Source organism: Podarcis tiliguerta, assembly GCF_965153285.1.
Source record: "Podarcis tiliguerta genome assembly, chromosome: 7".
Classification (NCBI taxonomy): Eukaryota; Metazoa; Chordata; class Lepidosauria; order Squamata; family Lacertidae; genus Podarcis; species Podarcis tiliguerta.
The window spans coordinates 48,291,289-48,318,726 of NC_139540.1; the positions used below are offsets into that span (position 1 = coordinate 48,291,289).

At 41.3% G+C, this 27,438-nt stretch overlaps 1 protein-coding gene across 10 annotated transcripts in view; it reads right to left on the reverse strand.

The window, feature by feature from the left end:
- The window catches only part of PIEZO2 (piezo type mechanosensitive ion channel component 2), a 213,815-nt gene extending 204,341 nt beyond the window's left edge, over positions 1 to 9,474 (reverse strand). For all 10 annotated transcript variants that reach the window (XM_083449976.1, XM_083449981.1, XM_083449984.1 and 7 more), the window contains exon 1: positions 8,279 to 9,474. In XM_083449976.1, coding sequence (XP_083306102.1) covers positions 8,279 to 8,342 — 64 coding nt within the window. In that variant the 5' untranslated portion in view covers positions 8,343 to 9,474. The remainder of the gene's footprint in view (positions 1 to 8,278) is intronic.
- Between the last annotated feature and the right edge of the window lie 17,964 nt (positions 9,475 to 27,438).

Consider the following 27,438-nt stretch of genomic DNA (forward strand, 5'->3'; position numbering starts at 1 on the left):
AATCATCAGCAGAGATTATCAGGTCAGGAAGCAGTGATTTAAGCCATGAGACAATAAATTGCACAGGAACATTTTATTCCGCTCCCTCCAAAAAAAGAAAAAAAACATAAATTATTTATCCTATTTCGATTTTCTGCATCTTCAAACTTGTGTATATCTAAATTTTCTTTTTTGTAATTTTTGCTCTTTTTGTCATAGATACGGCATACTTCTTTTGTTGCTGTAGTTGTTTATGTTAAAGAGTCAAGCCTCATGTTTCATTGGAAGCATTAGTTATTTCCAAAGTTTTTTTTTACCAAGCTCCTTTATGGATTCTTGTGCTACAAATTCTTTTCTTAAAATATTGTTACCATTTTCTTTCTCCAACAAGAAAGGACCTTTTTTGAGAGCGGTGCCATCTAGGCTGTGGCCTGCATTAGTGTCCATGTTGAAGTGAGCCTTCTATTACCAGGCAGGAAGAACTGAGTGAAGTCTTTTATTTCCAACTTTTCTGAATCCTTTTGTGTTCCCATCTCCTTTCTTCAAGGTTTCGGGTTGTTTATTTAGACATCAAGGGCTTTTGCTCCAAGCTGTTTTTCTGGGTGTTGGAGAAGAGCTTAGAATTTAAGTGGCCACCTTCTTTCCTTCAGGACCACTCTAATAATTGTGGCAATTACCGTATTTTTTGCTCTATAAGACTCACTTTTTCCCTCCTAAAAAGTAAGGGGAAATGTGTGTGCGTCTTATGGAGCGAATGCAGGCTGCGCAGCTATCCCAGAAGCCAGAACAGCAAGAGGGATTGCTGCTTTCACTGCGTAGCGATCCCTCTTGCTGTTCTGGCTTCTGGGATTCAGAATATATTTTTTTCTTGTTTTCCTCCTCCAAAAACTTGGTGCGTCTTGTGGTCTGGTGTGTCTTATAGAGCGAAAAATACGGTAAATATTTTCACCAAATGAATAATACACAAGTGTGAGCAATAAGCTTTGAAGTCTTGTGTATCACTCCAACAGATGCAACATTGGCTTATGTGCCCAATCAGTTATCTATCCATCAAAGAAATGATACATACAGTAATCTCTTCTAATAAGCCTGATAACAGATTTCCTGCTTCACTACAGTATTTGGAACAGTTATTCAAATTCAAGAGAATGGGCAGGTAAACAGAACAGGAAAACTCAGGTAGTGACCAGAGCTTCATTTCCATGAACACAAATGAGAACAAATAGCTTCATCTAATTTCAGTGGCATTTATACTATTACGGACATCTAAAACACAAAACTTACTTCTAGTTCGGACTTGCTATCTCACATTCTGGAGTTTATATTTTGTCAATAATGTGTTTTAATTGTTATCACCTGTCCTGGGACCTTAGGGTGAAGGTGGTAAATAAATAATCATAATAATGATATCAAGAATAATGCATGCCTTCAGCCTCTTATCAAAAGGTGAGTTCAGCTAGGTAAACATTTTTAAATAGCAATTGAGCTTCACGTCTATTTCCTCTTAAAAATGGCTTGGAACAAAATACAGTAATGCCTTTTATAGCTATTAGAAGAAAAGCCCAAGAGTGAGGTTTAGAGTATTAATGAAAAAGCTACTTCTCTGAACATCTGGGGGCATTTAACCTTCCTCTCTCTGCTCTCACCTGCCATTTTTTCCCTTCCTAATATAACTCGCCCTACGTAATGATAGTTGAGTTAATGTTTCTCAGCCTATTCTCCATATAGAATTACCTTCCCATGGTCCTTAAAGAACATGTATCTTCCCCTTGCAGATCATCCCACAACCCTTATTAGCCCCCATCATTTCCTCCCAAAGCACAGATCAAATTAACAACTTCTCCCATTCCTTGGCTCTCACCCAAAACATATTCTACATTGTGCCTTCTTAACTATTACACAAAATATGTTTTATTGCCTCACAAAGCCATGGAAGTTCCCACGTTCAATTAAATGCAGGATCTCCCAGTTCTGTCGCTGAGTCCTCTCCATGGTCATAAGGACAGCACAAACCCATTCCACATTCCCATATGCCATTACATCCAGGGAGAAAATGCTCTCTGAACAATACTCAATTCAACAGCTCCGCAATCCATCTTCAGAATACACACTCCAGCTGCTCAATGAGCTTCCTCAAGCATAGTATGCTCCAGGGCTCACCTGGGATGACTGTCATCCCTGCTCTTTTTAATATCTCACTTGGTGGTATGTTTTACAAGTCTGACGGGCAGCAGCTTTCCAGAGTTTCACAAAGGGCTCCCTCCAAGCCCAACCTGGAGATGTGAGGGTGTAAGTTACCCAGAACCTTCGAGATGGCTAAGATTTGGTTTCTATCCACCCCTGGTTTTTATGCTTTCAGAAAAGCCATCTTTGCTGCCAGTCCGAGACTGTGAGACTTTTGGGAAAGTCTTACAGTAGTTTCCCTGCTACCTCTCCCTTTCCTGCCTGTGTCAGATCCACAGGGATAATCAGGGAAAAGAAATGTGGTGGGAAAACTTGAGAGTCTCAACAGCAACAACCAAAAGCAATATTAATGGGGGTTTTTAAGTGTTAAAAAATGGCTGTGTCTGGAAGAAGAACCAGGCCATGCCCACTTCATCTTAAAGGAAAGTGAAACTCAAGCTCAAAATTCACAGAAATTTCACTTTCCCTGAAACTTATGGAAGAATGGCCCTTTACAGAGGGGACAAACGGCCTCGTGAAAACAGCAGAAAAGTTCTGTTTACCATTAGTTTTAGCTGTTATATAGCAACTAATGAGTATGCATTCCTTGTTTGGGAAGTATATGCATTAAACCAAGAAAATTTAATTTAGATTGTTCTCTCATTGGGGGGCAGCTTCAAATTAATCTATCCTGGATAAGAATAGACATGACAGGTCAATAGTCAAGTAAAGCATATTAAAACACTGATTTAAATCCCATACTAAGTGCAGGATTCAATGCTAATTGCTAGTCAATGATTGCTAGTCTCACTGTCTAGTCCACATTCAAAGAAAATGACACCTAACCAAATTGGCTAATATCCTAGATCAGGCTTCCTCAAACTCGGCCCTCCAGATGTTTTTGAGACTACAATTCCCATCATCCCTGACCACTGGTCCTGCTAGCTAGGGATCATGGAAGTTGTAGGCCAAAAACATCTGGAGGGCAGAGGTTGTGGAAGCCTGTCCTAGATGCACATTCAGACCCATCTTATGAAACAGCTCTTACAGCAAGACATCACTGCTGTGGAATGCAGATAGGTGGGTTACATATTAGAACAAAAAGACTAAGATGTCAGAAAGAAGACTAATTAAGACTTTCCCAAAAGGATGAACTGAATGTAAAAAGAAGGGATTAAAAAGAAATCCTCACCTCCATGATGAGAAGTGTTGCTGGTCTTATCAAATTGTTTTACTTCCCTCAAAATTCCTTGGATACTTCTCTGATGCAGAAACTTTAATAGTCACTCCAAACTTTAGGTAAAACTTAGTTCCCATGTCTTAATAACTACCACTGCATACTGGAATTTATTAATGAGTTCCAAATGTGTGGAGGCAATCCAGTGCTAATGAGAGGCAGATAATGATACCAACAAAACAGCCTGAGCAGGTGCAGACAATGTCATCAGGTCAACCCAGCCCCAAAGAGGAACTGGAAAGAGAGCACACCTGTGCACTCAATGCAGCCCTCCCACCTCCAACATTCCTGTATGTCCACATAGGGAAGACACACCCAAAAATGGCCTTTATCCACAACATTTAAAACACATAGCCTGGAAATCAGTGGCTCAGCTGAGGGCTATCGTCAGCACTATAGTAAGATCAGGTATGCAGTAATCCCATGATATTTTTTTCTCTTTTGTTTCTACATTTCTCAAGTGTTTTGACTGAGCAGGAACCTCCAAAATTGCCACAAAATTTGACAGCAACTCTAATATTAAATACATTTAATGAAAGACCAAATGTTCATCAAATCAAGTACCTGTTTTACTAAGCTGTACTCCCTCCTAAAACAACCAAAGAAAATTCAAACCCTCTATCCCGGAAGAAAACAACCAACAAGCTATTTTATAAGGCAACTGTTAATTAAATAAAGCATTAACAAAAACTTGAACTAATAAATCATCGATCTGCTCCACAGCATATCTTCAGCATCTAGGACCCAGGGCCAAGGCTTTTGTCCATAAATCAGTCTCTACTTTTATGTTTGTCCATGCCTCCTGCAGCTTCCTTTCAGGCTCTCGGTAAAACAAAGAGCTTCATTTTCTAGGGGTGGGAGAGGATGGCAGCACCCAAAACATGGGACCAGGCAGTGCGCACACTTTAGAAGGCCAATTCCAAATCATATGCCACATGTTACCTGCTTTTATTCTTGTACAGCAAGTCTTAAAGCCTATCAGTCTCCACTATAACCGTGGGACTAAACTGGCGCCAATCCAAAGAGTTTGGCTTTAATTGGGTTGTACATTGGACTGCCATCAACTTAGAGTTTGCCTTCACAAGCTGAGAATTGTTTACAGGCCCACTGCATAAACAAAAATTGCAGTTTAAATCTCTTGGATACATACATTATTCCGCAGAGTAGCCAGCTGCCTCTCATTACCAATTTCTATATAGAAATGGGGCCCATCCACATCGCATTCGGATAAAATCCAAATGTGCAATATTACGTGAAAAGGAATTACACACACAAAGAAAGGACAATTAGGATCAGAAGGATCCTTAAGAGAACTTATTTACAGGCTCACAAGGAGCCAGTTTATGCAGAACAGCTTTGCCACTGTACATCTCTAGAGAAGATGATCTGAACTTGCTTTCTTGCATTCATTCCAATGAGACATAAGCATCTCCAACTTCTATGTCCTCCAATGCAACTAACAAAGGCAGGTTATGTTAATGTTAACTACTATTGTGATCAGATAATCACAAGTAAATTGGTCCTCAAGAAAATGCACAAATGTATCACAACATAGCTCAAATGATGGACCTGGTAAGCTACTTACCTGGAAGCAGTTGTTGCTCATGTCCAGATAAATGGACTACTGCAAGACTGAGATAACTGCAAGGAAACAGAGCTAGGAAAGAATACAGAGCTAGGAAATAATGCTTTAAACGCATTGTGTGAATGTGGTCTCTTTCACTGGGAGATAACTGTCAGAAGACTATGAAACCACATCAGCTACCCTAACTTCAAAAGTGGTCATGTGTGTTTACATAAAGTTCACATTTCACACCTGAAAGGTAGATGGGGGGAATTGAAATATTATGCATTTTGGAGTTGACAGAGCTAAGATGTAAAATATTGCCTGGCTCAGAAATCAGAACAGACATGAAAACAATTGGTGCGTCTCGTACAGAAATGGAAAAGGCAAAAGGGATCAAATGGAGGAATGTGTCTGTGTAGATGTTACAAATCATTTTACTATAAAGGAAGCACATGCAAGACAAAGTGCCTTTTGAAGATGAATGATTTCTTCAGGAGTACTTCAGGCAATGGCATTTCCCAGATAACAAATGAATAAAACAACAATTACAATTAAGTCCAAGGCTAATAGCAAGCAGCTTTGGGCAGCCTCCAAGGTTTATGTATGAGTTATGGGGAATCCTGGAGACTTGATTTGGAAGGTACTTGGGGAGAATAAAAGCTCTGAAACCTGGGCAACAGCCTTGACAACCTCATCCAGCTGCTTCAGCTGCTGAAAGCCTGTAATATTTGGGATGGTTTCCACAAGTGAACAGAAATGATTAGGAAGGCGTTTTAATGAGATCCAGATCATCAGGATTTGCAATCCCTGGTCAGAGGAAGGCAAGGTTGTACTTTCTACTTCAGGCACAGGAAACATGGCTCTTGTGGCGGGAGCTCCACCTCAAGAGTGCATTTCGCCAAGTCATTCCTGAGAAGTGGTTGGCTCAAATAAAATGACTCTCCATGCTTGCGCCATGAAACTATGCTGCCAAACTAGAGTCAGAACCACCCTCCTTAATATTATAATCACCTTGTACAGGGTTCTAAGTAGGCAATATTCAGATGCTAACCTCTCTAGATGGCAATTCACACAATCTGTAAAAAAAAAGATGATGATTGGCAGTTCAGGACACTGGTGTTAAGTTGCAAGTGAGTCCAGATGATAATAACAGCAGGCATATCACAGTAGTTTTTAGCCTGTTAATGAATACAGTTGATTATTTAACTAGAAAACCAAATTCCTGCGTTAATAGTATCTATTCATCTACACTTGTACTGAAGACACTGGGAGCACTATTTTCTAAAGGAAAGAATTGAGAGCTTATCAGCACAGCACATACACTCTGGCCCCCACCCCTCTGCGCCACAGAGATACAAAGGCAAATGTTTAAAAGCAGCAAAAAACAACAACAAACACCACCCCAAAACTTTCATGATTCTAATCATGCCTTGACCAAGCTACACGGTTATGGAATGCTACGGTTTTGCAGGCAGCTTGACCTCAAGTTTGTGTTCCTGCTCATGGAAACCACAAGATTTTGGGGCACTGGGATGAGGGATAAAATGTTTGTTTCTTCCTTCTATTAAAGATGCGGCATTTAGCCAGTGTTAGTATCATCCACTGAAGAATATTTGCCCATTCACTGAACTACTGTGAAATTTAGTGAGGGCACAGAATTTTTCATGCTCTCTTCCTATGTGTCAAAACAAAATCTTTTAGAAAGGTGAAGAAGCATCTGATGACTGGGTGTGAGGAGGCAGCTTCTACATGCCTCAAAGGACGTTCCCTTCCTCAACTCTTAGAGGAGGTTATCCAGAAAGTTAGAAGAAGTTACTCAGCATAGATGCATCACTATGCAGATTTCCCAACCAACAGGGAAATCAGTGGCACCACCTAATTATGTGGGCAATGTGTTTGAGACACCAATACTTCGAAACAGAACGTAGTATCTAAACTGGATTTATAATTACAGAGTGCCAAGTGAATGGAATGTTCTCCCACAGACTTTAAGTCACAGGCATTACCAAGTCCATGAATGCCTTGACCCATAAATGGTAAATAAGGAACCAAGAATGAGCTACCAAATTAAACTTAATCTGTAACATATCAGTGCTCCATGTGTTAATCTCCATCTGAATATTTAGACTCGACATGATCTTAAATCCTGGACACCATTCTTAATGCTTTTTCTGCATTGTACTAACAGGCCACAATAATCCTGGTGGTATTTCAATTTTAGTCGAAGTTCATTCACCAGCTGTTATTTGATTCATTCTCTTGTATGCAGTATATCTGTCCTGTAATATATGAAGTGTGATCCTAAACTCAACTCACTGAGTACAATGGGTCTTACTCCACAGTAAGCGTGCTAAGGACTTCAACCTAAAAGATGAACATTTATTCATTCCGATTCCTGTTTTGTCAATAAGATGGATGTAGATTAATATTAATTTCAGGTGGCACTCTAGAAATAATTTCCCCTTGGTCATACAAGGGAACCAGAACCAACTTTTCCTCTGCTTGAAACATAACCAACTTGCTTTTTTGTTTTTGTTTAAACTAGATTTTGTTTTCAGGTAAGAAAAACCCAAACATATGTAAAATATGCTTTTCATTTAAAGGCCATTTTTTAAGGTGTGGCCTTAAAACAGAACTATGATCTTTGGGAATCAATGGTGCATGCATACTTCCCAGTAAATGCAAAAATGTATTTTTTCACTTCTTAATATGCAACTGTGCTTTAGGCTGTAGGAGAGTATGCCAGCAAATCAGATTAATTCTGTACAGGTTTAGGCTGCAGCCTTATACACCTGGGAATGTCCCATTATACTGAATGGGACTTACTCCTGAGTAGACATGTGTAGGATTGTATTAAACTGAACAGATCTTTTCACCCAGTGCTGCCCTGCAAACTATTTAAATACAATTCTTTACACACTAATCTGGGAGTAAATCCAACTTAACTCAAGGGGACTTACTTCTGAGTAGACATGGAAAGGGTTGCACTACAAATCAGTTTTGAAAGTGCGTAAGTTTCTATTTAATTTGACATACGTGGGGTGCAATGGTTCTTTCAGATCAGGTGGAGTAAAAATGAAAAGTTTAAAGAGAAGAGGCAAAGGCCACAGCATTAAAATAAGGCTATTCTTAAATAATATGTATGGGGTAAGTGATACAGTATTCATCCCTGTAGAACAAAAGGTGCCTCAGTTTTAGAGAGAAAAATATCCAAGATGTGCATTACATTCAAGAAAGAGACTTTAAGACTACCTACTTCCAGAATTAACGGTCTTACATTGCCCGCACCCCACTATCACCCCCTCTGTCCCAGCAAGAAAAACTCCGCATACCAGTGACTAGACAGATGGGAAGTAGTAGTCTGAAGATCAATCCACACACCACTTCTGTTGCCATCGCTGGGAGATGGGACCACTTCGAGTCTTGGCGAAACAAAGGAGACCAGGATCACTTGCAATGTCACCAGGCGCCAGCTCCTGTCTTTGAGGTCCACCCTTGTCCGGGGCTGGAGCGAACGAGCATTCTCTCTGCGCGTCCTGCAGGCTTCTTCTCAAGAGCCCTTCGACATCTCCGGAGCAGCCCGTCCAAAAAGCAACAAAAAGCCCAACAACTCCGAAGCGCGACTAGCAAGATCCGCTTCTTAAGGCTTCCAACTCAAGGCGCACCGTTTCTCTTGCAGAGGAAAGTCTTTAGTTTGTTCACTTGAGAACCATTTTGCTCCAGCCCTCATCGGGGCGGGCGTGGGGTGGGGGTGGGGAGGGGGGTTATCGCCTTGAGCGCTGCCTTAGATGAGCTCAAACCGAGCCGTCTCTGTCGCGCATGGCTGCGCCTGTCCCGGATCCCTCACAGTTCACGCGCGAGATTCCCAGACATAACAAGAGCCGCCCCGTCGGGGACCAGCCGAACTTCGGGCGCTCCGAGCGAGGCGCCACCAAACTGTCCCGAGCGTCTAGGCAGGAGGCATCGCGGGAGCGTCGGAAGCTGCCCGGCGGCCAGCTCTCCCTTGCGCGCGCGCTCGGTCTCAGGCGAGAAAAGCGCGTCTTCCCAGCCGCGAAGCTCCCGTCCAGCCGCCACAGCCCGGGGCTTTGCCTACATATCTCCACCTCAATGAAACTTGGCGTGACCCAGCCCCCTCGGCGGGGCGGGCCAGACGGGGCGGGATGGAGCGGCCGCGAACCAATCGCGGAAAAGACGGCGATGGAGGCTGGAGTTTCAGGCGTCTGAGGAGGCGGCAAGCCCGCCTTCTCCAGCAGCTCCGCCTTCGCCCAGGAGGCTCGCAGGAGATTCCCTGACGGGACTAATCACGAGCCAGGTGTTGTCCGGAGAGAGCGGCTTGCTCCCGGTCAGGAGAGCGGGCGTTTTGTCGCCTCGTCGTCGCCCGCGCATTCCTCCGCGAAGAGCAAGGAGCCCGCGAGTGGGCTGAGCCCGCGAATTGCGCGCGCTTTCTCTCCTCGTGGAGTGTAGCTGGCGCCTTGCCGCGTTGCCGAGGGAGCTTCAGCCTCTGCCCGCGCTTCTGTCCTCGCAGCTGGAGAGGGCAGGTGCGCAAGTGGCTAGGCGGGAGCCGCCCCTGCAGGGCACGACCCGCTCATTTTGTGCCCGGCTGGTTCAGCAACGTGGATTGGGCGCAGAGAGCCCAGGCTCCCCCACTGCGCCGCCTGGAGGGCAACCAAATGCGCAGAGGTGAAGGCTGTTTCTGCGCCTGTCATTTGCCTGCACTTTCTCTTGTGGGGGTGGCGATTAGGTCCACAACTCCCTCTTCTGCTGGCACTCAGGGAGACTGTTCGATGGATAGCCCCCGTTGTAGTATGGTAGGAAGGGTTAAGCAAGTGACAGTTGCTGTTTTGTTTATAAAAGTGTGTGTTTTATTGGTTAAAGTACCATCAAAACTTTACATTAAAGAGAGAACAACAACACATCAACAACCCCAGGCATCTTGTGGTTCATTGGACACAGAACAGGGCGTTTAGAGAGAGCACAGGGCAAGTTTTAAGAGTGGCCACATCTACCGTACTTCTGATCACTTACTCCAGGGACACTGGGGATTGAACCTGCAACATTTTACCATGGTATCTCAGGTTACATACGCTTCAGGTTACATACGCTTCAGGTTACAGCCTCCACTAACCCATAAATAGTACCTCTGGTTAAAAACTTTGCTTCAGGATGAGAACAGAAATTGTGCTCTGGTGGCAGGGCAGCAGCAGGAGGCCCCATTAGCTAAAGTGGTGCTTCAGGTTAAGAACAGTTTCAGGTTAAAAACGGACCTCCGGAACGAATTAAGTACTTAACCCGAGGTACCACTGTACATGCAAAGCATGTGCGCTACTACTGAACTGCTCACTCACCCTGTTCTTACGCGAAATAGGGAGGATTGGGCCCAGCAGGGTAGTCCAGACTGAGTGCACAAGAATTTATGTCAGCTCTAATACTCACATACTCCCTCTTTCTTAGAGTGGCACAGTTGAATTGATTGGGCTCAGTCTCTTCTGCTGCACCACCCACAAAAAGAAAGTACAGACGCACAAGAGACATTAAGACGTTCCTTGGATGAGCAACAGACTCTGCTCCAACTAGGCAGCTTGCTTACCTGGCTTGCAGCACAATCCTTAGCACTGCACCTACCAAAGTGAGATAGCAGCAGGTAAATAAATGCAAGCAGCAACTTTTGTTTCTTGCCTATTTCTGTGAGATGGTGAGCCTTGTACCACTGAGCGGGGACAGCATTGTCGTTGCTGAGCATGATACAGGGGGCATGATAAACAGATTTCCACTCACCCAAAAGAACCCAGAGCTCTCAGAGCCCGCTGTATCTCAGTAGTCAGTGTCAAAGAGACTTTCCTGTGACACCAGAACAGTGGTAGCCAACATGGTAACCTGTTCCCTGTCCTACAACTCCCATCACTGACTGTTGGATATGACTGGGTCTGACGAGAGCTGGGGTCCAACAAAATCTGAAAGACACCACATTGGTACTAGACCATCAGTAGTTGTGATCTCTATGTCCAATAAATCCAATCTAGAATTGATAAAAGGGCTGGTAGAAGAAAGATGAGAGAAAAGAGGTCATATATATCAATATATCACCCAGCCCTACCTACTAGCTTTCTTTCTTTAAAAAAGTAATTTGAAAAAGTATGATGCATTTTGTTTAGGTGTGTGTGAGCATGAAGTCAATCCCTTATTTTAACGATAAAATGTAAAGATATAAATTGACTTTCACTTTTCCTTATCCATGATTTTACTTGGTGTGACTTTGTAGTTAACACAGCAAGCCACCCTTAAAGAATAGTTTATGCAACTGATGGTTTGTTGAAACAAACCATAATGTTAGTCGTAGCTTAACTGGTTTGGACAGTTCAGGAAGCTGCAGTTAATTAAAAGCAGGAGTAAATATCACTTGACCAGGGAAGGGAGGAGAAGCATACAAGCCCATGAGAAGGCTAGACCTGTTCACACAAAGCAGGGATGTGGCTCTCCAGATCATGTAGATTCCAACTTGCATCCTTCTGAGCCCACACTTGGTCAGGGCTGATGTGAGTTATAGTTCAGCAACATCTAGAGGGCTACAGGTTTTTCCAGCCCTAACACAGAGCTAGACCATGGTTTTGTAGAATGCCTGAACATGCCAAATGCATTTCATGGGTCAATTCTGTCACATTCCTCAGAAAACACAAACTAAGGCTAACATGTTGATCAACAAAAATGTGTGTATGCGCTAATTTCACACCCACTTATATACCATCTAGCTAAAACCCCAATTGCAGCATCTGGAGAGCTTGAGCAAGCAGAGAGGATGGAAGTCAAGGAGGAAATTGTAGGACTGAAAAGACCAGAAGATAAAAAATACAGCTCACGGTACAGGCTGTCCAGTAGCTAGCTTTTTCTAACTTTTATATTGCAGTTCTTTGTACACACACCTGGGAGTAAGCTTAATTTAATATAGTGGGATTACTCCCAAGTAAATGCACCTAGGATTGCACAGTTGGATAGTGGTCTTTAGAAATGCGTTGTAAAATAGATTTTTAAAGTGAGTGTTGGTATTATATGTAGTATGTGCTTAGTTTTAAAAACGATTTAGATATTATTTTCCTATTTCTTTTTTTAAAAAGTATGAAGAATTCAAATGCCTGGCTGGCCAAAACTGGTAGCTGAAATATACATTGGCAGTAGACTTCACTTAAGCTATCATCTGTAACTAGACAAAGTTTGACAGTTGTTTGTGCTCAGTGAAAAAGGTGCTTGCTGTAGGTTTTTTATTCCTAAAAATAAGCTGATAGGAACTAAAAGCACAGAATAGAATTTGTGATTTTGAGAAACTCTATTGGGATCCAGCATTTTGAGTACACTGAAAAACTCTGCTTTACTGTGGTTAAGTGTAGCATCAGTACATGGACTGTACACTGAATACACTGAGTACATGGGATTCGGCACTGTGGTCTAAACCAGTGTTTCCCAACCTTGGGCCTCCAGCTGTTTTTGAACTACAATTCCCATCATCCCTGACCACTGGTCTTGCTAGCTGAGGATTATGGGAGTTGTAGTCCAAAAACAGCTGGAGGCCCAAGGTTGGGAAATGCTGGTCTAAACCACTGAGCCTCTTGGGCTTGCTGATCAGAAGGTTGGCAGTTCGAATCCATGTGACGGGGTGAGCACCCATTGCTCTGTCCCAGTTTCTGCCAACCTAGCAGCTCAAAAGCATACCAGTGCAAGTATATAAATAGGTACCACTTCAGTGGGAAGGTAAACAGCATTTCTGTGCGCTCTGGCTTCTGTCACTGTGTTCTGTTGCACCAGAGGCAGTTTAGTCATGCTGGCCACATGACCCAGAAAGCTGTCTGTGGACAAATGCAGGCTCCCTAGGCCTGAAGGCAAGATGAGAGCTGAACCCCATAATGGCCTTTGACTGGTCTTAACCGTCCAGGGCTCCTTTACCTTTGCCCTTACTACTGTGCTCCTCTGGGGTGTGTGGCCTAGGTGGCTGCCTAGTTGGCCTAATGATAGCATTCGCCCTGATTACATGGTGTGTGGATTGCCACGGCGCCCCTGCCTCTGCCGCTCCGGGTCTTGGAGCAGCCAGCTATGTCCCTGGAAGGTAAATGGTGTTTCCGTGCACTCTGGCACTTGTCACAGTCCTCTGTGTGCCAGTAGCGGTTTAGTCCTGCCAGACACATGACCTGGAAAGCTATCTGTGGACAAATGCTGGCTCCCTTGGCCTGAAAGTGAGATGAGCACTGCACCCCATAGTCACCTCTGACTGGACTTAACCATCCAGGGGTCCTTTATCTTTACCTAGCATCAGGTATTCCCATGCTGTGGACACATGTTCTAAGCCAAGCCCTACTGGGAAGAACAGGAAATAATTGAGTTATTCTGTCCTACCTGGAACCAAAAAAACTGCTCCTAGGAAAAGGTGGTTGGGTTATCTAGGCTAGCCTTCATGAACATGCCACCCTTCAGATGTTGTTGAACTCCAACTCCCATCAGCTCCAGCCAGCCTGGCCGGTGGTGAGGAATTATGGGAAGTGTAGTCTAGCACCATCTGGAGGCTACCACTGACCCAGGGCTGTGTATACACTTATTTTTGTATCAGTAACTGCAAGGGAAAGGTTGGCATGATGGAGCTAGGTCTAGACAAATGCCAAAACTGAATCAAGGAATACTTTGTGCTTCCCATTTGCTTATACTTTAAGGAAACTCACTATCTACCTTGAGAAACCATAGCAAGGGACTCATGCTAACAGATACTCAATCACTTACCATGCTACTTTTTGTGCATAGTTAACATGAGTACAAAGTGTAGCAAATATGAATGGTGCACATTTATATTATTCACCATTTCTTTTCAAATGCTTGCTTGTGAGCACAATCATCACCCCCCCCCCCAAACCTCCTGCCATTCAGATGGACTTGGGAGAGGAAAGCTGAAAATAATACGTTCAGGCACCATTCATATTTTTTAATCAATTATTTGCTTATTACATTTTATCCCACCCTTTCCCACCAAGGGCTAAGTACATTTTGTACTTGGACATGTGCACCCTAGTAAACAAAATATTACAAGGTGGCCTTCACCAACCGGGTGCCCTCCAGATGGTTTGTACTACAACTCCCATCAGTCCCATCCAGCACGGCTGTGGTGGGGATTGTAGTCCAGCATATCTGGAAGGCACCTGGTTGGTGAAGGCTGGTATAAGAAGTAGCTATAAATTTACCTAAAAACCAGATTCTTGGTTTTAGGTGCAGGGAAGTGAAGTTAAAATCCTGATTGAGCTATGTGAGTGTAGCCTTGGTGTCATCTACTTCACAAGGGTGACATTCTGATATACTTGGGTGAAGTGAGTTAGAAATGTAGTACAGTGGTACCTTGGATTAACAACTTAATTCGTTCTGGAGGTCTGTTCTTAACCTGAAACTGTTCTTAACCCGAAGCACCACTTTAGCTAATGGGGCCTCCTGCTGCCGCTGCGCCGCCACTGCACAATTTCTGTTCTCATCCTGAAGCAAAGTTCTTAACCTGAGGTACTATTTCTGGGTTAGCGGAGTCTGTAACCTGAAGCGTATGTAACCCGAGGTACCACTGTGCCTAAGGCTGCAATCCTATACACACACCAGGGGGTAAGTCCTAACTAACTCAGTGGGATTTTCTTGTTAGTAGCTTTGTATAGCATTGTCATGCAAATGTAGGAAACAAAAAAAATAGCTCCTTCCATTGTAATTTGTTGAGGAATATGCAGTCTATAGATTAGGGGTGGGAAACATGGGGTCCTTCAGATGTTGTTAATTCCAGTTCCCATCAGCCCCAGCCAGCATGACTAATGATCAGGGATGGTGGGAGTTGGAGTCCAGCAATATCTGGAAGGCCTGGTATTTCCCACTATAATGGAGGACTGATTCATCTCTGTGGTCACATCCCAGTAAAAATCTAGCCTTCTAGGACACGTAATTAGGAAGCACTCTACATCTGTGGGGATTAATCCCCTGCCAGATATATAAAAGTTAGTTGGGTAGATGCACGTGGGGGGGGGGGGGAGATGAGTGGTGGAAGAACATGATAGCGCACTTTGTAAAAGAGAATCTGTGGATCTGTGTGTGACTCACATGAATGTGGAAGATACTTGTGGAAAACATAGATCACTGACATAGATTATGATACTAGCAATCTATTCTCTATTGCATAGTGATCAATAGATATTTCATACTAAAATACACTTTGTGCAACTGCAAATTTTCTAATTAGAAGTGAATTACTAGTAACTCCATCTGGTAGGGTATTTTAGTAAAAATTGATCAAATGTGTCATTTTGATTTGGAAGGTTTGCTTTTCGCTAGCACAGATAAAGAAGGAAATTATCAAACCTCTTCCATAATGGTTTAGAAGCAATTCCATTACGTAAGGTTATTGAAGTAGCTAAGCCTCAATCCAGCTTCCACTGAAATCAATATCAAAAACTGCTATGATTTGAGATTTTCAGAGGTTTTGAACATCTGAGACTTCCATTAACTTCTCTAGTAGCTGCTTATGCTAAGCACTTTTAAAAGTCAGATCACTTATTCTTTTAATGTTGCAAGGCCAGACCCTACAGTACCTCCCCACACACACATCAAGGAAAATCAGTTTTGAGATTGCTTTAAACAAACCATTCAGGAGCAAAAAAATGTTGTCAGCATCTCCTATTAACATATGCACATTTTGGCAGGCAGACAATACCACTTATTTGCTTTGATGACCCCTCTCTCCATTTCTGAAATGTTTTTTTGAAGTGTTTATGCCTGCATAGTTACTTTTACAATGTTTTAGAAATTATAAACCACTTTAATTTCCAGTTACAAGACTTCATACACTATGAATTAAGATTGTGTGCTGTGCATATAAGCATGCATACAGGACCACATTTAATGAAGCGCACACACACAATTTTACTGTAAAAATATGTTGGAAACTGCAGCCAAACATGGATCCCTATCACGCAGTGGAACAGATGTGTGCAGCTGCTTCAGACATGAAAGTTTACATGCAGTGCATATGATCCTCACTTACAACGAACTGAAAGAGTAGGAAAAGAATGGGAATGCAAGAACAGAATCAGCTCACTTACACCTAAAGCAGAAGGAATGTTGTTGCAGTGCCATCTTTTGGCCAAATCATCTTTTTAACTAAGGTAACGTTTTTATAGCAGAATTTAAGGAAGACCTGTTTATCTTAACATTTCATGGGCTAATGGAACACCTGTAGGACAGTGTTTTGGGTTGGAGGCCATAAGAGCATTTTCCCCAAACACAACTTCAATAAATACTCCGTTCCCAGAGTTCCCTTTCAGATCTACTGCCAGAAATAATGATATGTTTCAAACTTAAAGAAAGCCAAAAATGAACACTATAAACCAACAGGAAGTGCAGAGGCCAAAAAGGACCATACAAATCCAACAAACCAAAACAGGACATTTAGCTTCCTCCTCTAAACAAACAAAACATCCTATCCTGGAATTATACCAGGGCTGGAGATACAGTACACCACCGCTATGGAGATGGAATGGAGAAGTAGGATAGTACTCAAGCACATGGGAAGAAAGTTTCAAAGCAAGAGTGGGAAAGGAAGCTAGACCCAATTATGTTCATGTGAAAAGAAGAGGGGTGGATATAGGTCTCTCTGCAAAGCTGTGGGATGACATCTTCTGGAACACTCGTACATAAGCATCTGACAGTGTTGGATTCTCCGCTCCCCTTTAATTTATTCTGCTAGGCTCTCAGAACTTCTGAAATACTGAAAGGTATAATGGCTATCTCAGATAAGGAAGCTAAGCAAGATGGATTTGAAAAGCAAAGTGAATAATAATTCACTAATAAAATGCATAAGCCTGTGAGCTCGAAATGGCCTAGGAAAGGCTTTAACCTTTGACTCGGTCATGTTGCAGTACTGTATACAATTCTATACACACATGCAACACTCTCAATATTGGCAAACATTTCCCCCAGCAGATAGACCCAAGACCAGTGGATGGCTAATTAAATTAACCATGCAGAATTTTTTTGAAAAGAGAAAGAAAATACAAAAGCACAGATCCACCTTTGGAACACACTGCTACAAGAAATTATGATGACCAACAAAGCTAAGTAGATCAACAATAAAAGAAAGAAAGAGACAAATCTGTGAAATATGTTGATGGGAAGATCTCCAGGTCAAAGTTTTGTTATGTACAAGAAATCCGCACATCTTTAAACAATCAAAACTTGAGAAGAGCTACAAAGAATCATTCCTGTACTATATTTACTTCCTGTAGCACTTAGCTCTTGCTGCTGTCAGATACATGTCACTGCCTTTGCTCTGACTCACTCAGGTTATTCTATTGTTCTAAGGAAAGAGGAAGGAGGGAAACACCAAAAGGTGGTTTAGAAATCAGCCTGACCATCTTCTTCCCACCCACACAATATTCAGCTCACACTCAGCTGCCTAAACAATGATGCCATCCTAAACTGACCAAACCAGTCAGTAAACATGTTGTTGCCCTAGCCTAACCTTGGTAATTTTGACAAGTCTCCTTAAAACGAAGCAATATATTTAGTATACAATATGGGCCCTTAATGATTTCATTGTACACACATGTATATGTTTACTGGCTCAGAAGCTGACCTGGGGCTTGTGTAAAAAAATTCCCAGCCTTCTCATTTTAATAAAAGCCTAACAAGAAGCTAATAAGGGCTGAGCATTCTTAGTCTCTAATCTGCATTCACCTCATTCAAGGATTACAATACTTTATAAAAAGGCACCTCCCTAAACAGGCCGTCTGTGCAACTATGTTTGGAAGGTGCTAGCATTTATACATTAATATGCTTTAGCTATACTTTTTTAAAAAAACAACAACAATCAAACGATAGAACATTTTTTAAAATAGCAGCTGTTTTCTTTTCTGGTTCTAGCCTCTGTTTAATTTCTATGAGCAGATGAACTTTGCCATTTTAAATGTTGAGATCTTTGAGCCTCAACATTCTATAGACTCTTACGCCAAGCTCCCTACTGGAAACAACAGAGAGATCTGTTTTGAAATGAGATGGTTTCATTTAATTCTGTGGAGAACTGCCAATCATATGGACTTGATATGCACTGTTTCTTAAATTATAACCAAAATGAGTTATTAGAAAAGTCTGGTACCTACCAGAGTTTTCTTCTAATTAAATTACCTAATTGCATTTTTTAGTTTAAATTAACTTTTCAAGCCCTATTTATGACAAGAAGAAAGGTACTCCATTATTCATATCCAAAGGAGAGAACATGATGTATTATAGGTGAATTCCTGTAGAGTAAAAACTATGATACATGTTGGAATCAGTAGTGCTACCTACCTATAAAACAGAAATGAGGAATGTATCTAAATATGGGTTGTATTCAACTACATTTTACTTTGAGTAGACCCACTGAAATCAGTGGACCTAAGTCATGTTCATTAACTTCAGTGGGCCTACTCTGAGTAGAACTAGCATTAGATACCTTAAAAAAAAAATCAACATTGCACTCTTCCAATTGTTCCATCTGCACAAGGATTCCAGCTTGCAGGTGGAACAATACTCCTTTCTCCTCCCTTTGTGCACTGTTCTGGAGGTTCTCCTAACACCCCCCAGCCAATTTCTGGGAGATAGGGAGAAGTCCCATTGGGCAAGCAGAAGTCCTTACACAGGGCTTATGCAAGCAGGGCTGGTTAGGTGATCCCTACCCTCAAAGTGCAGCAGGAGAAACAAGTCATTTAATTATTATGCTGCAACCTTATTATCTAATTCCATGTTTCACAATCAGATGAATTTCTTAATTTTAAAATTGAGAAACCCATAATTTCATATTCAGATATAGGCTATGTTTACACTGCAGGCTATTGTTTTCCATTCTGGTTTTGTTGGTTCCAGAGTGATCACCTTTGATGAACTGTGTTTTCCTTGCTGTTGAATCTGACAAGCTTTTCTTTCCCCTGCTGTAGAATGGTGCCTTGATCTCATACATTCACAGGCAGGAGGCTTTATTTAATCTCTGCCCAACAGCAGATTAAGAGATACACTTAATCAAATTCCTACTGGTTGTTTTTTTTTAAAAAAGCCACCTGTAGTGTGACAGCATTGTAAGATTAAGGATTTTAACCTAATTTCAAAACGTCAGAGACCTATGAACTTATGACTATGGCTTCTTGAGGTTTATCTTCCAAGAACAGGTAACAAACATACTAATTTTAATTTAAATTAATTGTGTTGGAATGTAAACTACATATTTGCAGGTCAGCCTCTTAGGCAATAATCCTACACCCATTTAAATTGCAGTCTTCAAACTACTTTCTTGGGTTGAGTCAGAATACATAAGGAAGTGGTTAAATATGGCTGCCTTTAGGGGGAGCTATGTCTAGCTCCTTCCTGATCATTTGCATGTGACAGCAGAAATGCTTATATTAAACCTGCAGTATGGAAGCCACAGCCCTCCAAATGTTACATGAGGACTCCAAATGTCACTCCCATCAGCCCCAGCTAAAATGAACAGTGGTTGGGGATGATGGGAGTTGTAGTGGGCCACAGGTCCCCTGCATTCAACCTGACTTTTTGAAAAAAGCATACCAACACTCAGTTTGTGTGGTGTGCAACTTCACTAGAAAATAGTCACAACAAATGATGGGGCAAGAGATGCTTCTGTTCAATCTGGAAGAATCCTTTTTTAAAAAACACAAAACAAATGAAATTACCCATGCTGAACGAGCACATGGCTAAATTTCTCTTATGAAGAACTATGGCCAATGTCAGAATGAAGATTTAGGATTTTGAATTTTAGTTTTAGTCCAACCTTTTCACCTTTTTGGGAGAAAGAGGTAGTATAACATTTCCACATTTTGGATTTCAAATTTCCACAGGAACCTTGGAAGGTCTTTGTGCCAGAAATGGCGATAAGTTGTCCCTTTCAGAAACAAGACCAAATTTTTGGCATAGAAATCAATTTATGTTTAAAAAGGCAATAAGCATGAATTATTGTGACATTATCAGCATTTCATTGGTTGAATAGTACCCATGTAAATAATCATATTCTGAAACAGCAACGAAAATATGATATATCATTACTGCTGCAATATGTTTTAAGTGGGATTATTGGCATGGTGCTAGCTAATCACATGATACCATAGCTACAATGTGAAAAATAAAGTTGCTCCAAAATGTTTCTATTGCCATGAAAATCAAGCACAAATGGAATTCATAAACCAAGCTATGATGAACAAAGGCAGAGTGCTTCTGTTGTGACTTTGAAGACTCTGAAGAGCCATATAAGGATTACCCTTTCATGTTAAAGGAGAAAAGAATATCATCGGAAGAGACACATATTCACATTTGTTGACAATGGCAGCCAAAAACAAAATGGGCATGCAGGACACATCCCAAAAAAGACCTAAAAGAACTGTAGCATAATGGATTACCACCCAAGTGACACACAACACTATACACAACCTTGTTTTTGCAAAATCATCATCATCATCAAGTAATTCTAGGCAACCAAAGAAGTTACAGATTTTTCTAGGAATCCAGCCCGAGATCTATGAAATCTGAAAGGAGTTGGTTGAATGATCCACTTTTTGTTTCTGCAGATGAGTCACAATGCTCATTCAAAACCACTGGGACGAGCACCATTTCCCACAGACTACATTGTGGGAATTGTAAGAAGGAATAGGAGGTCATCATTTTGTATGCATGGTCAAAGCACATGCATTCCAGATCTATTCAGAATAATGATTGGTAGCATCACTGTAAATGGTCATCCTCATGTTAAGTGACTCTTGGAAGGAGATATAATTTTTAAAATAAAATGGACATTCTCTTCCTTCTCCTGCCTCCATCCCACGGCTCAGAGGAGTTTCATCTCAGCCAGTACCAAAGCTCTGATATGAGAAATGTCCCCAGCTGGGGGAAAGGAGGGGTGGTTTGGGGGAGTGAGTGATATATCTTTTGAATATAAACTTACAGAGCAGTTCAGAGTGCTACTCTCCAGATGCAGCTAAATACAATGGGAATTTGTGGTCCTCCAAATGTTACTGGACTACAACTTGCAGCATCCCTGACCATTGGCCATCCTGCCAGGGGCTGATGGGAGTTGGAGTCCATCAACATCTAGGCTAAACTGATAGCATGCTTCTAACAGAGTTCAGCTTTCAGGCAAATCAATGAATGTAGACAAAAAAACTAAAAAAAAATCTAAGTCACATAAGCAGCAAATGCAATATTTGCTGTCCAGTCATGTTCATTCCATAGTGAAAAAACTGAAAGACATTGTTTATGTGACTGGATTATTCCTTACACTTAAGAAACATGAGTAAGAATGGAACAATGTAGCCTTGACTCCAGTGCTCATTGTAAGCTAGAAAACATTTTTCTTCCATAAAAAATATAGAGAACAATTCTCTAGAGACCTACTGCCTCCTTTCAGCTTTCAGGTTTTTGGCATTTCTATTTTATGTCTCATTTACTCAGTCAAATTGCTTTTTGTTCACATTTTCTCCTGATGGCCAGCTTGGAACCAGAGTTTCCTTTCGTCTCCTGTAAGGAAACATGTTAGAATTCTGCATATATATCTAAGGGTGCATGGGAGACCAATCCCTTGGCAGAGAACCAAAAAAACCAATCCGGTTTGCTTTGTGTAGAATGGTATGCAGTCCATGGCATGCATCATCTGGCAATTACAAGGCTGCTTCATCTGATGAAAGCATTGATAACAGCAAGCCAGGAATATTGTATTATTTGGTTAAATGTTGTGCCACCAGCAGTAGATGCCCTTAACAATCTAATGGTACAGTCAGCATGGGTGAAAATAATCTTTTTTAGATTCTTCCTAGTGCTAAAGATACCCTGCACCCACCACCCTGCAGTTCAACAAAAAATGAAGAAATAGTTCTCTTCAAGCTCATTCACACTTCCACGTGTCTCATGTTTAGAATGCATGGGTCCAAGCAGTTTTGCCCTTGTCCCACTGCTGTCCCCCATAAAACCCACTCTTTCAATTCCTAATGCAGCTTATCATCCATCTCAGCCCTGCCCCAGAAGCTGCAAACCTCTGTGTTCAGCAAACTCTGTCTTTATCCTCTCTCCCTCTTTTTCTGGGGGCAGCCTTCACAATTAAACTACTACTAAATTGCCATTTTGTTATTATTTCTTATGAAAACTATTTTGACAGACAAAGGCCAAGTGATAAGACTTGATAAGCACAAGCATATGAAAAGAGCCAACCTATACTATCAAAACAAGAATCAATGGAGAGAATTGTGTTTCTGAGGACAATTCAAAGTGTTGGTGCTGACCTTTAAAGCCGTAAACGGCCTCGGTCCAGTATACCTGAAGGAGCGTCTCCACCCCCATCGTTCTACCCGGACACTGAGGTCCAGCACCGAGGGCCTTCTGGTGGTTCCCTCACTGCGAGAAGCCAAGTTACAGGGAACCAGGCAGAGAGCCTTCTCGGTAGTGGCGCCCTCCCTGTGGAACACCCTCCCACCAGATGTCAAAGAGAACAACAACTACCAGACTTTTAGAAGACATCTGAAGGCAGCCCTGTTTAGGGAAGCTTTTAATGTTTGATGTATCACAGTATTTTAATATTCTTTTGGAAGCTGCCCAGAGTGGCTGGGGAAACCCAGCCAGATGGGCGGGGTATAAATAATAAATTATTATTATTATATTATTCTACTTGGAATATCACACAAAAACACATGCCAAAAAAATTGGCACGTAGAAAGTCAACATGTCAAGAAGAAAGGCAAGCTAGATTTTCACCCTGACATTTTTATTTTCAGGAACTGGGTGTTTGAACACCTGGGAGCATTCAGATCTGTGATTGCCCTAAAGGTGACTGACCCTTATAACTTGCAAAATGTTACATAAGGGAGCACTGTATAAATACAAATGCATCCAAATTAGTGCCATCATCTGGACGTATCCTTTGTTGTTTTTAGTTAGGGTCTGTCTGAATACATACTTGACATGATCTACTGCAGACATCGTATTTCATCAGTTAGTTTCTGAAACAAAGGGGTTAAATAAGAGGCTGACTATAATAGTTATTAAAGTTGTGAGAAAAAGCACACACAAAAAATTCTCATATGACTCAGTTAATTAAACATTTTGTATATTGGGACCAACCACCCATGACATCAGAATAAAAAACACACAAAGGCTTACACAGAAAATGTCTTAGTTCTGTAGATTTGGAACAGCTTATATATTATTTGACTTTAGACTTGGCCTAGGATAAAAACACCAAAGGCACATTGTTCAAACTGGGAATTTGCTGGTGTTCAGAAACCAAGCATGCAAAATGATTAATAGTGATGACAACTTCTCACCAGAATATGAGTTCAGGTAGAAAAATGTGACAGTATTACAGAACTACTTTTAATAAACACACAGACACAGCCTAACAGCAGACTTTAATATTTCCTCTGTCCTCTTTCAGAGACACTTTCTTTGTCCAGTCTGTGTTATCATTTTACATTCCTATCCTCCTCCTTTGGGCATACTTTAGCAGAAGAGGAGGTCAATAAAAGGTTTTAATTACAGTACATAGCTTCATATTAATTTTTATAAAATGACCACATAGTTCAAAAGGGGTGGAGGACTTCTGCTTCTAATTTTTACAGCTTGTATGCAAAGGTACTGATGACTAACACAGCCATAGTAAAGCTAAGAAATCTATGCAAACACTGTACACTGCCTCCTTAACTTCATTTACTTTCTTCATTGAGAATAGATCATTAGTGTATCTACACTGATTTTTTAATACAATATTTATTTACTGACTTTTGGCAGGAATACTTTCTTTTTTTTTTGTATATAATTTTTATTAATTTTCCAATAAAAACAAATTTATAACACAATTAAACATTAAGAATTCATCACACATCTTTTTTCTTTTAGACTTCCATCAACATGTCTGATAATTTTCCGTAGTTATTACATATCTTCACATTTCTTCATTTATATTGCACTATGTATATCTTATCTTACCATATTATTTAAACAATATTTCTACCAAACCTTCTTACAGAGCTTCTTGGAAACTTACAAACATTATATCATTATCACAAATATTTTTAATATATTCTGTAAATTTATTCCAGTCCTCAGTGAATCTTTGGTCCCGTCGGTTGCGAATCCTCCCTGTTAGTCTGTCCAGTTCTGCATAATCCAGTAATTTCGTTCTCCATTCTTCAATCGTGGGCATTTCTTCTTGTTTCCATTTCTGGGCCACCAGAGTTCTAGCTGCTGTTACTGCATACAAAAATACTTTCTGGTCCTTCCTTTTTATCTCACCACCTAAAATTCCTAATAGGAATGCTTCTGGTTTTTTAAGAAATGTATATTTCAATATTTTCTTTATCTCATTATATATCATTTCCCAGAAGCACTTCATTTTTTTACATTCCCACCACATATGATAAAATGTCCCTTCTTTCTCCTTACATTTCCAACATTTATTACTCACCTTATACATCTTACTTAATTTGACTGGTGTTATATACCATCGATATATCATTTCATAACATTTTCTTTAACTGTGGTGCATGCTGTAAATCTCATCCCTTCCTTCCATAATTTTATCCAATCATCAAATTGAATGTTATGTCCAAAATCTTTGGCCCATTGAATCATAACTGATTTAACCTCTTCATCCTTCAAATGCCATTCTAATAATAATTTATACATCATAGATAAATTTTTAACTTCATTATTCAATACTTCTCGTTGAAACCTAGATTCTTTTTCAAAATAGCCTCTTTCTGCAACCTCTTTTCTAAACATTTCATTAATCTGAAAGTAATGCAGCCAATCATTTACATGTTCTTTCACTTCTTGGCAGGAATACTTTCATGTAGGTTCATAGATCCTCACTCTGTCTAGCAGCGAACTTGAGCAGTTAAGTGCTGCTGATCCATTTGGAAGTGAGGAGTCTGCACCAAAAAACAAGGGAGGAGGCCAGGGAGGAGGGAGGCTCCAACTGTGTTGCTTGGCTGCATTGCTCACCCAATAAGGAATCTAAGAACGACTGGGGAGTGGAGCTTGCATGCCTTGTGCCGATCAAATCGGCCGCGTTGCCTGGGGACTCGCCTTTGCTCAGCGCTTCCCAGCGGAGAGGTGACAGTGTTTTTCCTTGCTGCATCCCCTTTGCCGGGTTGCCACGCTGTGGGAACCACCGCTTGAGGCTTCGTTTGGCTGCTGGCTGGGCTTTCTGCCTTTGGCTCGGAGGGGCTCAGAAGTTGAACATACCTGTGCTGGGAAAATCCCTTATTTTGGCTGCTGATCCATTATTTTCAAGGCAGCTGGTCCCTTATTTTCAAATCTGTAAGTTGACAGCTATGACACAGGGAGAGGAGGTTTCCTAAAGCAATGGTGTCATTATTGCTAACTTTGGTCATGATGGCTGGGGACTTATGGAAGCTGGAGCCCAACAACATCTATAGGGACAGACTGTTAAATAAACAGTTGGGAGCAGTAGGAGATACAGAATATTCATGTGTCAGCCGAAAACAGCTGCCCCTCTTCTGTCTCTGAAAAAAAGGGAAAACTGGAGAGCAGGAAAAGAGAGGGAAGTGACCTGTTCAAGTCCCTGGTGACTTAAAGTAAGAATCCAGGAGTGAGGATTAGGGATGGGCAGTGTGGTTGGAAGCTATTATCAATAAATGAATAAATGAATGGATTTTTTTTTCATAAGCAAGTCCAAATGTATTCAAGGGAGTTTACAGACCAGTGTGTTTCAGTTTACAATGTAGCACTGCAATCCTGGAAGTGTCTACTCCAAAGTAAGTCTCACTGAGTTCAGCAGGACTTACTCCCAGTTAAGGATGTGTAGGATTGCAGCTGCAACCCACAAAAGATATCTGGTTTTATGAATCAGAAAGAAACTCTGATGCAAACAAGACATTGGTTCTTTGACATAGTACAACGCAAACATATTTTCATCATATGAAACCATAATAAAGTGAATTAAGTTCACATACATCAAATTCTGAGTGGAGACAGAAATGGCATTTCCTCCCCAAATTCAGCAAAGCTGAAGTACCTCCAATACATGTGGTACTTGTACAGCTATGGCTATTTTCAATTAATCACTCATGCCTCAAGGCACTCTAGATGTAGGGTATTAATTCAAATAAACAACGATAGAATAAGTCTCCGTGCTATAAGAAATCTCTGTGCTACTAAATATCTGTACAAGGTACATAAATGTAATAGGTCTTACCTACAGAAGAGGAGTAGCTTTTCTCCTCTTATTATTATTCTGTGTATGATTACATCTGGGCATTTATCTTCAACCTCAGACCCAGAGACTGAATATAGCCTCACAGACCTCTCCGTCAGGCTGTAAGAGTTCTCCCCAGGCCACACCATTCACTGGTCCTGCTTCATGCCCCCAAAGATTTTGCCTGGGTAGAACTCCGGTAATGCCCTTGCTTGCCTAGATGGACAGAAAGCAGTGTGTGTAATAATAATCTATTTACACACACACACACACACACACACCCTGCCCATCTGGCTGGGTTTCCCCAGCCACTCTGGGCGGCTTCCAACAAAATATTAAAATACAATAGGCTGGTGTAGAAACCAGCCTATTGTAGCAAGGTGGGTTTTAAATGTTGCTCCACCCACTTTTGCCTCTGGCCCCGCCCACCACTGACATGTGGGAATATAACCTTTGGGCTGAAAAGGGTTCCTCAACCCTGACCTACAGCATATCACACAATCACAATGATAACAACTTCCTGCTCTTTCCACACATACCCAGCACCCACAGTTTTCATCCTTGTGACTTTACCAGCACCTCTTGAATTGCAAACCTCACCATCTTATTTTCAAATGCTATACAAAAAGACTTGCACAGATTACATTGATTGGACCTTTTCCCACCAAAGGAAGTGAAAAATGACTTTTCAGATGGAGCTGTTAATGTGACTTTTATCCATAGTTGTGTGTCTTACTCATTCTGGATCTATTTGGCCCCACAACGTATCAAGGATCTAATATATTATGCATTGGGAAGCCATAAGCTCATTACATGTGAGATGTAATTTGTATGATATGTAGCAGGCCAATGGACTATGGCAGATAGGGATGCTATATTTCTTTACTGTCACTCTGGTGCTTTTCTTCTAGAATGCTATGAATGATGTGCCCTGCCCTGCCCACCCCCAAAACACCCTGTTTGAGAGCTTTCTGTTGGCTGCAGCTGCTGGCAGCTTCCACTTGTCATTTGGATGAGCATATTGGATTGGTTCTTATCAGTGAGATCGCCTACCAATGGCAAAGTTTTTCCATCAACAGTGGAGCTCGCCTGACAGTAGAGGCCTGCAGAGGCCAGCAAGACTAGGCAGAGGGACACCTCCAACACAGCAGTTCAGGGGTTTGCGTATGTATTTGACCAGAATGAGACTACTGTAATGTATTTAACTAATCTGATAAGTTTTGTATCAACAGTGATAAAGGCATGAAAATAAACAGT